The following is a 13,199-nucleotide window of genomic DNA, read 5'->3' as shown; positions in this document are numbered from 1 at the left end:
GTTAATGAGGTTCACCTGAATACGGAGGTGTCACAGGGAAATGACTGCATTTGAATCGGTGCACTTGAATCATTGGACAAGGATAATTACTATCTGTTGTTAAGCATGTTCACCATTCTAAATTTAACCACAAAGACTTCCTTAGACTGGTATTTCATATAGATTCCAGGAGATTTTACTACAATTTAATAGCCATAAAATCTACTTTATTGGAATTGTATTTCATATTAGATTCCAGGAAATTTTACTATATTCTAATACCCACAAAATTTATTTCACTGGAATCATTCACACATTCGGGGGGATGACAAGCAATGACCACACTATACAAAACCAGAATATGCCCATGTTCAACCTAAAAGTTACAGTATGATAGGCTATATGAGTCATAACGGATATAATTTGCTGAAAATTTCCTTAAGGACATTATCTCCTCTGAAAATAACAGGATCATAAATGACGTAGACCTATAATGTCCTTTGTCTATTTGTCAGCTTACACAGCTTATGATGTTTGGATTATAGGTCTAACTTATATTCAGCCATTTTTTATTCTTGTTTTTGTTGCTGCTGTTATAGTGCTTGTAGTGTCTTTGAACATTTTTCATAGGGCAGCCTAACTTTGCAGAATAAACATAAACCTATTCATGCAATACGGGTGTAAAGAATTATCGCCTATTCTTGTTAACTGAAATTCAGTCATTTGTTTTAATTGAGAGTAATCGAGATCTTTATGAATATAATCTATGCTAGAATATTCTCCTATGTATCCTACAAGAATTCCCCAAAATCAAGTGATTCAGTGATTCATGGATTATCTCATAATCAGCTTTTCAGCTATCATTTATTTTTTCATTATTTCATTAAGTATCTTATGATGCCTTCCTGCCATTGCCTCCATTTTCATAGAAATGCTACAGCAGCCTTATATTTACTCATCACAGTAATATAATTTGTTATCCCTTTGCTAATATATTTTCAATACAGTTCACTAAGAGCAATTTGATAGTTGTGTGTACGGCTGAGACAGTCTTATGATTGATCAGCTACATGCCCACAAGTTTTACTTTTATTCTTTGTGTTTTAAGTGGCATTACAATTACTATGACCATCCACACATGTACGTGTATGTGCACTTGCTTAGACGTGTACTTTCCACTTTATGCGTGTACACTGTTGGGAGTTGAAACTATTATATTAATTAAAAGCTACTCCATTCCCAACATTTACAGGTGAACACTATTTGCGATAAGAAATTCATGTGTAGGGCCATGCACTGTTGTCTCAAAATATAAGAATTCGATGTGTAGGCCTATGCCCTGTCATTGCCTCAAATATATGATATTGATGTGTAGACCTATGCCCTGTCCTTGCCTCAAAATATAAGAAACTGATATGTAGGCCTATGCCCTGTCACTGCCTCAAAATACCTAGAATATGACATTGATGTGAAGGCCCATGCCCTGTCATTGCCTCAAAACTTAAGAAATTGATGTGTAGGTCTATGACCTGTAACTGCCTCAAAATAAAAATTAATGTGTAGGCCTATGCCCGTCATTACCTGGCAAACATAAGAAATTGAAGTTTAGGCCTACTAATAATCTCTCAATGATAGTAACATTTGACTTGCAGGATTACTATGATGAATTAAAATACGTACTCTAATATCAAAACTGACTGCATAAGTCTAGTAGTAGTTCTGCTTCATTGAAATTAGTAATGTGGTTTATGTGGGATTGCTTATAGCTATACTCTGTTTTTTTTCATCTGTCCATCCACCTGTGGTGTTTTTGTATGGCAACACTGCGTCCCGGGCTGTAGATAGTTACATTCAGCTTACATTCAACGATTATAATAATATCCTATTTCAAATATTAACGGTGTAATTCGCATACAGTAAATTATTAAAACACTTTTCAGTTACAAATGTACACCCAGATATCCTTTTATTTACCTAAAACTTACAATTAGCGTAACTATCTAAAGCCCGGGACGCAGTGTTACCATACAAAAACACCACAGGCGGATGGACAGATGAAAAAAAACAGAGTACTATAGATAGGTAGGCTAGTCTACGTAGGCAAGAAGGGAAAATCATGAGAAAAGGAAAAATTAAGATAAAATCATGGAAAAATAGAGCAAAATACGAAGAATTCAGCAAGATATTCTGAGAAAGGTAAAACTTTACATTAGTAGTTCCGCAGCCTGATTCCCGCCAGTTGGCAACTGGGACTTGTCCCTCATAGGCTAGGCTACCTACCTAGGCTATACCTAGTAAATGGTCATGACCTTTCCTGTAGATGTGATCTACCTAACCTAAACATGGGCAGCATTCCCTGACCAGGCCGGGGGGGGGGGTGGGGGGGGGGGGGTGGGGGGGATTGAATCCCCCCCCCAAAAAGGAAATACTACTAGTATAGTACCTAGCTAGCTAACCTGTCCGGGTCGTGCAACTCTACCTAGGCTAGGTAGGTAGTCATGTTTTACAATGAAAAAAAATAGAGAAAAAATCTACAAATGGAAGAAAATTGAGAAGAAAGAGGGAAAGAAAGAGATCCAATCGCCCCCTCCCCCGGCCTCTATGAGAGCGCTGTTAGTGGGGGGCGTCAACCCCTAACATCGCAGCAATGAAGACGATGACCACGTCGTGGAATAGCTAGACTCGCTTACCAATAGTCATAATAGTCTACCTGTATGGAATATTCATTGAATCTACTAGGCATGTATTGTCAACGTCAAATAGTAACCTACGAATGACATTTCCTAAGTTGGTTTCCGGGCCACTGCAGAGACCAGGAGGACCTCTTCAATGTTTTCCACTCAACAACAGGTCTTACCCATCGTGAGTCCCGCCGTAGTCTGCTCACCACTCCACCCTAGGAGCCAAGGAGTACCACTTCCATGGGCAAATTGACGACAACGAAGAATCAGTGGTTCCTCTGGAATGAATGTGGTCATCGATAAATGACATATACATCTGTAGTCTGTTTACTAACTTCACGTCAAAACATGAAGTTGGCGCTCGGCGCCTTCGACAGCTTCTTCTTCTTGATATTAAAACGGCGAAGCTCTCCACAAACACAGTTGCGGGCACACTGCACTCTGAGTGCAATGTTCCTGTTACATACAGACCTATTTAACTTGAAATATTTTTACTTTTATAATAATATTATATATATATATATATATATATAATATATATACTATATATATATAATTTGATCTATCACATTCATCCTATTCGACTGGGTGATTTATATATTGCGGGAGGCTTTGGGGTGGCATATCTACTGACTCTAAATTTTAAGAAAGGCAGAAAGTTGTTACTTTCAATTTCTATAACAAACTTCATATTTTGATGAATTGTTGTTTGATATAATCTTTTCTTGTTACATAAGACCTTAATCAGGTCTGCAAATGATTAGATCTTCACGTTCACTTAGATTCTCAAGTATATCCAGATCCTCTTTTTTAAAGAACAGGGTCCAAGACACTTTTAACTTCGTATAGGTCTTATGCAGCAAGAAAGATTATATCAACACACAACATCAAAATATGAAGTTTACTATGGAAAATGAAAGTAAAAACTCTCTGCCCTTCTTAGACTTAGAGTCAGTAGAGATAATGGTGAATTTACCACGTTGGTAGGAAAAAATCGTACGTGGGGCTTGCCAATCATTTTTATAGTTCATGTTTTAAGAATTTTGAATTGAACTATATTTACAATATGGTTTGCAGGGCTATCCGTTACTCTTCAAGCTGGTCACTTTTCCACTATGAAATGGAGGTTTAAGTAAGTTTCTTTTCACAGAACTCATATCCAGAAAATTTGGTTTATAAAATTATTAACAGACTGCTTTCACACAAAAATTTTAAGCCGACTTACAATGTAGAAAAGAAAAAAACTATTCGCTGCCATCCATATATCTCAGATAATAAGTTCTTAAGTAAAGTGAAACGCATTATTGAACTAGAGTTTGGCTGCCTTAATAATGCATCCATCCCTATCAATCCACTTAAGACTTGCACATTTTTCAACCACAAAGACAAACTGCCGACCTTCATGAGATCCAACATTATTTACAAATTTAAGTGCCCGGGATGAGATATTGCAGTCACATGGGATATAGTTTCAGAACAGGACAGGGAATTAGCAAACCTAAATTCTTTAATATTAGAAACCATGCGTCCATATGCAGGATTCAAGTCGATATGAAACATTTTTCTATTATTGGTGTACAAGCCACAGTAACTACCTCACCAACCTTGGATCTATACATTAAACGGCTGGTTCCGGCTTTAAACTCCAACGTGTCTGCTGCTCCTCTATATCTAGCATAGCTGAAGTCTTGGGTAGATTTGCAGTTTTGGCCATTCGTTCTTCCTTCTCCACTCGAACAGGTTGTTAGGCACTGGGTCTCTCTTCTACTATTGACACAATTCTTGTGACTTTTTTTAAGTAAAGTCAATTCTTAAGTTTTTTATTTAATTTTTGTTTTGTTTAACTTTTACTGCTATTTATAACCTTTTTAATGAGTATGTTTTAATTTTACCGATATATGTATATATTTGTATATATATATCATATATATATATATCTATATATATATAAGTATATATATATATATATATATGTAGATATATATATTTTATTATATATATATATATACATATATATAATATATATAGATATATATATATATATATCTTATATATATATAAAATCTGGGATTTAATTAGTTTTACGAGATCTTAAACATAGGTAAGTTGCAATTGAAGGAACCCTGATCATCTGCATAAATCATAAGTTAATTGTGTTTTAATTTCTCCACGTGCCTTCTTCAAATAAGCAAGCACCTTTATCAAATATGGCTATTTGAGAGTAAACATGGAGATGACAAAATGGATTACCATTTATAAATACCTTAAAAATTTGTGCCTTACTCGGTAATATGAGCATGAAAACAGTAACAATATATTTCCTGTCTAACTGACTGTTCTCGTTTTTCTGTTTTTCGTTTATGGGAAATTCGAATAACCTCTTCCAGGAATCTTGCATTGAAAGTAAATGTCCTTGATCCTTGTTCTTTATAAATGTTTGTTAGGCAGATCGATTTTGTGTAATTTAAGCGTTACCGTTCTTATATAACCCATAAATTATATATTTTTGCTTTTTTCTCCTCTTGATCTTCAGTAACACTGATTACATCTTAATGGTGAGTTTTATCAGCAGTTTTGGTCCACCGTCGGGTCACTTACCGGAAGCCTTATTCACGCGTAGATGCTAAATTCCTCTCCTCTTAAAGTTATGTTTCCTTACATATTTAATGTTTACTTTCCATGCGCTACAATGTTGGTTTTTTATTCAAATGTTATTTCGGTAATTCTACTGAATAGTTCCGCACGGACTGAAAGGAACGTAACCGCGGATACGACATCCGTGTTTAGTACAGGCCCCTAGGGGGTTGTTAATTACAGTCGTCCGAATAAATATTACTTAAAATTCTTGTTCAGGAGGTAAAACTGCATAGATCTATTTCTTTATCCATATCCTGAAATGTTATTTGTTGAACTTCAGTCGTTCTTTGACAAAACTGTGGAGCTCAGAAAGGTTCCGTGATTGTTTCTTTCCCTCTACTGATAGGCAATGAAATTATTGTTTTTGCTGTTTTCTCCAATTTTTATAAACTCATCCTTCAAGAGGATGTCCTTTGTCAAAGGATGGTGCTATCATTGCACTTCATGCGGTGCACTGTAGGCATTACCATACGTTCTATGCAGCATCTCTTCTGTCCCTATCTTTCTTCCATCTTACATTCCAACTTTTCCTAAAAAAATGTTAAGCATGAACTACGAGGTTTTCCTCCCATCCCACCTTCAAAACTGTTATGCTATCAATATCCCTTTAAGCACTGAATGACCTCGTGGGTTTCAGTTCTCTTCCTTTGGCATAATTTTCTTATCCAAGTTCCAGTTCAAGAGTCGCAGGGCTAATTAAGGGCATGAAATGGCCAGTCCCCTTGGCCTCTAAAAATGTCATCAAGTCTTCCTCTTCTTTGATTATTATTGTAATTTTTTAAACTACTTCTTTCATATCTTCCTCTTTTCATTTGTAGCTTCCACTCCTCCTCCTCCTCCTCATTTACTTCTTTACGGCCCACACCTTCCCCCCTTCCCAGAACATTTTTCACATCATTTTCCCTATTTGAGTCAACTGAGAATCATTTTAGAGGAAGGTTTTCTTTTTCCCTTCTGCGTGGAACACAAAAATACTTTGCGAGATCTACTAAGAAGCAATCAAGCTAAATTTAAATCTCACAGTTGCATGAGACATAATTATTATATAGGTATATAGTACAGAAGTGGGGGGTGTAAAAGGTGGTGGGTATCACTGCAGGTCTGATGACAGATGTCAAGCAACATATGTATACTATCTTGTACGAGCAGATATCTCTTGATAGCACATGTGCTCCCTAAATTTTAATGGGGGCAAATAAATAATGTTTGTTTTTTGGATAAATACCATAAAATATAACACTTGTAAATCAGAATGTCATTATTTAGAGGATACCTGTACATACTTATTTACCAATGCTGCAGAGTTAATGCCTGCCTAATCATTATGCAAGTGTATCTGAAATACCTGACATTAATACTGCCATACAGAGGATGTAATTCTTAATATCGATGAATAAAGAAGAATCCTACACTTCCATCTTTTCAATTCCTTTCTTCAGCCTGTCCAGAATAAGTATACTTAATGCCTTTATTACAACCAACTAAAATTCAATTTCTCTCACCCAAATTCAGTCAAGTCACCGTTCGGATCCCACAATAAGCTGTCCCGTTGCTAGGTGACCAATTGGTTCGTAGCCACGTAGAAAAATCAAATCCTTCGGGCCAGCCCTATGAGAGCTGTTAATCAGCTCAATGGTCTGGTAAAACTAAGATATACTAAACTATTCTTTGGTAGCTTTGTTACGAATACCAGTAGTATCAACTCACTTATTGTACAAACAAAAATTATTGAAAAACTGGCTTTGCAAATATCACTCAACATTGTATTCAAAACATCTATCAAAGAACCTTACAAAATAAACATGATCCAGAAATTTAAGGCTGCATTGAGAGTTCACTGCAGCCTTCTCAACCTGCAGTGATAGAACCACTTGTCCTGATGTCCCATATGTAATGGTTAAGAATGTTCACAGAAATACCAAGTTTGGTATCTGTAATAAACATCACAAAATTTTTCACAACAGCAGTAACCCACACAATATGGGATTTACAAACTAAGAAAAGATAAGCTATCAGCTGCTCATTACTGCCCTATAGTATTGACATCTTGTCTAAGCAAGATGATGGAGAGGATCGTCAATGGAGGATTTGTGTAGTTGGGGTCTTGTCACCTGCTCAGTGTGGGTAACACTGAAAACATTTGACTATCTTGAATCCTCCATCTGTGAACCATTTGCATCTAAGCATCAAGTGAATTTATTTTTCACCTTGACAAGGCTTACAAGTGTGATGCTGCTTAGGGGCAAGGAGTCCTTTAAACAATACGTACACGATTCCAATTTAATGGGAGTTCCCATTATTTACCTGGGCATTTCAAGCCACGGTCTCATTCAAGTCAAAGATGGTAATACTTTGTTATGAAGGAAATGTCACAAAGGCAGCATTCCTTAAAGTAGTGCCAAGTGCAATTCTATTTTCTCTTGCAATAAATGGCACATCATCAATAATTCTCTGTATCTTTTTGTATAATTTTTTGTCAATGATGTCTCAATTCCTGTTAGGGGCAAAATGGTTAAAGCTGAAAAACATGATATTGTTAAGATACAATAAAGTTTTGTACATACTTACCCGGCAGATATATACTTAGCTATAGACTCCGTCGTCCCCGACAGAAATTCGAATTTCGCGGCACACGCTGCAGGTAGGTCAGGTGATCTACCCGCCCCCTTCCGCTGTGGCAGGAATAGGAACGAGATTACCGTTCTAGAACCAGATTTTCTCTTCCACCTGTCTCCGGAGGGGAGGTTGGGTGGGCCATCAATCGTATATATCTGCCAGGTAAGTATGTACAAAACTTTATTGTATCTTAACAATATCATTTTTGTACATGGAACTTACCCAGCAGATATATACTTAGCTGATTGACACCCTTGGTGGGGGTGGGAAAGGGAGGAAACTATTTACTGAATAGACAGGTAAACAACAATACGTTGTAGGTAATAAATAAATAAAACCTTGGTTCCTACTTGATCAAGCGGAAGACTCCATGGCTAATGCCTAGGAATCTGCTTCGCCTCAAGAGCCCTCAGCGAGGATGTGACCTATGGCTAAGAGTTCTTGTGGGTCTGTCGATGGGGTCTTATCCATTTACTCGACAGAGCCTCTTACATGACAATATGCCTATGCCTAGTGGCATAATTAAGGAGCACAACACCGATCCCGATCACCTGATCCTAACACGAGGGTTAGTGCTTAAGTTGAAAAGAGTTATCTACAACTCCTTTCAAACAACCCAAAGAAAAAACACGACGTTAAATAAAATTTAACTCACTAGTTAAGGATCAGTATCTGCTCTCTATCCCAGCAATGTATCCGCAGACACGTATCAACCAAGAGAGAAGGATCCCTCGAAGGTTATCTTGACATCCTTCGGATAATGGAAGTCAACATAGAGTTGCATCTCCCGTATGTGACAGCTAATATGTCCTTATGACATATTGTTAGGGAAAGAACAAGAATTCGGAAAAGCTCGCACTTCATGCGCTTTTAATTCTCAGCTGTTTGAAGGAATCATCAATGCACTTATCAAGTGCTTAGGAGATCACCATGTCTCAAAGAAGGCTAGGGCGTTCTTTGATATAGATCTCTTCTGGGTGAAGCCTGGAGCCTGGCTAGCGCTTCGTGCCTGGCAGGCGCCTAGCGCCTGGCGCCTGGCTGGAGCCTAGAGCCTGGCTGGAGCCTCGCGCCTGGATGGCGCCTTGCGCCTGGCTGGCGCCTCGCTGGTGCCTGATTGGCTCCTCCTTCCTGGCTAGCGCCTCGCGCCTGGCTGGAGCCTTGCGTCTGGCTGGTGCCTTGCGCCTGGAAGGCACCTGGAGCCTGGCAGAAGACTTCATGATTACTGTCTATGAGTCTGCATGCCTCAAGAGTTTCAGCGAGGTAGGGACCTATGACTGACAAACCCTTCTGGATCATGTCAATGGGGGCTAGCCCGCTTACACGACAGAGCCTTCTCGGATCGTGCCAATGGGGGCTGACCACTTACATGGCAGAGCCTTTACCTGTATCATATCAAGGGGGACTAGCCCTCTTACATGACAGAGCTTTAGGTTTCTCTTTACTGGAAGGAGCCTTGCACCTGGATGGATCCTCAATCCTGACTGGAGCCTAGCCTTGAAGGAGCCTGGCACCTGGATGGCGCCTGGCTGGCTTCTAGAGCCTGGCTGGCTCCTGGAGCCTGGCTGGCTCCTAGAGCCTGGCTGGCTCCTAGAGCCTGGCTGGCTCCTAGAGCCTGGCTGGCGCCTCGCGCCTGGCTTGGCTCCTCCACACTTGCTGGAGCTTCGAGCTTGGAAGAGTCTCTAGGCTGTCTGGCGATGTCCACATCGGACACTCTTATATCTGTCCGATTTGTTCGCCTCTGGCGCATTTGCGCCAGGTTGGAGGCTGCTCCTTCTCAGTATCCGACCATGACAGAGTTCCTTGGAACTGTCCGCCTCTGGCGTTTTTCGCCTGTATTGGCATTTGCGCTTGGCTGGCGCTACATTGTCCGAGAGTCCTGAACAACCACATAGTTTATCAGGAGACTGGAGAAGGGTGGAAGAAATTCTTCCCCTTTGAGCTTTTGGCCCCTGGCAAGGGGAGGTGATTTTAGTCAGCTACACCCAGTAGACGACAGGATATCTAACAATACGAGAGAAGAGTCTTCCTCCGAGGAGGATCCTTCGTGAACACTTCTTTTGCTAACGAGATCTCTTCTTACATGTTGATGAGGTTCCTCGTTGCAGAATCTTCCCTATCCTTGCCCGAAGGAAGGGAAGGAGTCTGGAAGTCGAAGGAGACTCTGAGCTGAAATTGGGCGGAACCCTGATTTCTAGCTCTTATTGTATCCTTCTGAATACCTTCTGGGAAGCATTTTGAGCCCTCATCGCACCCCGAAGACTCTGTAGGCAAACGTTTAAACCATCTCTTCTTCTGTAGATGAAACTGTAAGTACCCTGCCTGGGCAACGAAACTTCTATCTGAATGCGTTGCGTCAGGAATAGAGGGATTTAGTTCTTTTGCCAGACATACTATGCTGGCAAGAACCATTGCCGAGTCTCCATTGAATCTGATGCGAGATTCCAATGCACCAAAAAATTCACTTGTCTTCTTGGTCGTTTAGGGCTAAGAGAAGCAAAGAATTCCTTCATAAACTTCCTCAAAGAAGTTTGATGAGGAGCAGTTCCATTTTGTCGGAACACGGAATCTGTGGCCACAAAAAGATCCCATTCGAAGTACGTACATGATATCCTACTCTTGTCGTATTGCGGTCTCGTATAAGATCCCGAAGATCTTAATCCTCTGTTATCTCTAATTCCCCTTGTAGAGACAGAGTACATATAGCCTTTTACTGCGTTCTTTGATAGCAGATATATACATAGGTGATTCTTCCCTCTGAAAGTGAAGAAAAAACCTCTCTATGTGGTTCACAGAGGTATCGGAAGAGGACAGTTTCCTCATTCCATCTAGCACGATCTGCAGCAATTCTATGTCTTAGCCATGACTATTGTCATTTACCTTGAAAAAACCTCTCATTCATGTCCACTTCTGGTCAGTCTGCACGCGGACAGAACTCAGAGTGGAGAGTTTTATAGGTCTATTTATAATAGATTCTGATAGAATATCCAGATACTCTTGGAAAAGCCTTACGAAACATGCTGGGCTGAAGAAGAAACGTGACTTTTCTGTTGAATCCAAACCCCTCTCTCTAAGGCCAAAATGAGGCATACATCCTCTCTTCCTTTGACGCCCATTTATCTTAATATCTGTTAAGAATTTATAACTAGGGGAAAAAAGACTAAAGTTTATTCCCCTTCTTTAAATTTAAAGATGTCTTATATTGCTACCTCTCTTGGTTCGAGGAAAAAGAAGCAGTCTAAAGGAAGCCTGTTCGTCTTCTACCTTACAAAGAGATCTATGAAGAAGACTTTCCGCAGGTTCTCACAACTCTTTTCAATAAATGTTAGACATACGTTAACAGTTATTATATTCGATCGAGAAGGTTCTCACGGACATGCAAAATCTTGCATCGAACCTCTTAAGGATCGTTACGTTCCGTGTCTGTTCCCAAACACTAAGAGGATGTTTCCCATCCGACTCACCCAACTTCTCTTGAGCAATATCCGATTCTAAAAAGGTTGTGTGCGTTTCTCGAAAGGATGAGAGAATTATATATATCGTGCTCTGCCGTATTAGAATCCTTTATAATACTGTCACATTGTGGTAAACAGCATTAATCTAGGAAACCTTTGTAAGGATACTAGGAATTCTGTAGTTATCCTCGGTATGTGCATAAGACTTGACCATACCGTAGTCTTAAAGTGAATTCTCTACTACATTCATCTTCTCACTAAGCATGTACTCTAATAAGCCATGCTTTCGTAAGCATGAGAGCATTATACAATATAGAGTTCCGCTGCGTTAGAATCCTTTAAAAATGTTACCTACGGTAAACAGCATTGAAATTTTGTAATATTTTTCTTATTGAAAGCTTCTTAGCAAAAGGCAGACAATATTTTATTTATGTTTGCTTAACTATCCCCTCAATCTGAGGCTAAAACCACGATTGTAGGGGAGAGACACTGTTTAAGCCCCCATTACACGTATCTGGTTTCCTACGGCGCCGTCGGTCGCGACGCTAGCATATGTTCAAACCGGAGCGTGTGATAGCAAATCGGCCGTATGAACGCTCACCCACGGCCGGCCGGATGAACTTTCGCCAGTACTAAAGTTGGCCGTACGGCCGTCGTACGTCACGACTGAGGACGTAGCGTGTAATTGCTCACCGTATGGTTTATGACATCAGTCTGAGGCTGCACCTGTACATTTATGAACCTTGGATACTCTGGAATAGTTTGAAACTTCTTTATTTTTTTTAATTAACCTGGTATGAATGTTTCATACTAAACGAGAAATTATAGTTATATTTGTGCAAAAATAAAAATTAAACTTACCTTCAGATATTTTGGGCCTAAAACATTTGTAGATTGCTCCACATATTTCTGGATTATTGCACTGAGAGAAGGCTGCAATATAATTGTTGTAAACTTTAGATCGCTTATGTTCTTCCTGTAGCAAGAAATCTCAAAGTGGCTGAAAGACGCTCATGTGGACTAATTGCTTCTCTCATGCAAGTGTCCTTTTTTTCTATTAAAGGTGATACCTGACTTAAGAGTTCCAAATATGTGTCATGATCCATTCGCATGTAGTTAAACCAGTCATCTTTTTCTAGTGCTAGTTCCTTCATTAAGTTAACATGAGAGTATTTTTGTCGTTTACGCAGCCAATGTTTGGACCAAATCTTCCTTTTTCTTGTTTTCACCTTCAAACAGCACGCTAGAGCAATAGCAACGAGATTGTCGAGAGAAGACATGTCACTCCTCCACCACAAACAGTGCCACACACTCACCCACTTGCCACCGGCCGTTCAAATACGTGTAATAACTCTAGCCGTAGGCCAGAATTTTCCTACGGCGCCGTAGGCCAGGTTGGCCGTAGTAAACCGGATAAGTGTAATAGGGCTTTAGTCATTCCATCCCGCAGGAGAGAGACATGTTACCGACCAATCATGACCGACACCTACATGATACTGCGTTGGTGTCTAAGCAGTAAGCGAAAGCAGTCTCGTTAGCCGACTGGCCTTACTCTTCCAGAGTTGCCAGCTACTCCATTTAATAAAGGAATCTTATAAAATTATTATCGAACTTCAGGAAGTTCTTATAATGCATATCTAAGCGAAACAAGACTTCGATAAATCTAGAAGCTAAGTAGGTGTTGTCTTAACAATCCCTTTAAGCGTAGTCCTTCCTAGGAAATTCCTGGAAGGATACTGGTAATTGAGTTGCTCAGCAAAGAAGTAACTACGGTATGTGCTTATGATTTGCCGTATCGTATTCTCATACAGCAGATACTCTACTACCTTCTTTC

General features: G+C 39.6%; 1 protein-coding gene across 1 annotated transcript in view; it reads right to left on the bottom strand.

Moving 5' to 3' along the window:
• The window catches only part of LOC135217537 (serine/threonine-protein kinase atr-like), a 796,062-nt gene extending 783,417 nt beyond the window's left edge, over positions 1-12,645 (bottom strand). Inside the window, 2 exon segments of the mRNA XM_064253504.1 lie at positions 12,227-12,298; positions 12,436-12,645. Coding sequence (XP_064109574.1) covers positions 12,227-12,298; positions 12,436-12,645 — 282 coding nt within the window.
• Positions 12,646-13,199: the final 554 nt, after the last annotated feature.

The sequence above is a fragment of the Macrobrachium nipponense genome, chromosome 7 (genome assembly GCF_015104395.2).
Source record: "Macrobrachium nipponense isolate FS-2020 chromosome 7, ASM1510439v2, whole genome shotgun sequence".
NCBI classification, from domain to species: Eukaryota; Metazoa; Arthropoda; class Malacostraca; order Decapoda; family Palaemonidae; genus Macrobrachium; species Macrobrachium nipponense.
The sequence above is the reverse complement of the archived record's forward strand: the minus strand, read 5'-3'. Positions and strand labels throughout refer to the sequence as shown.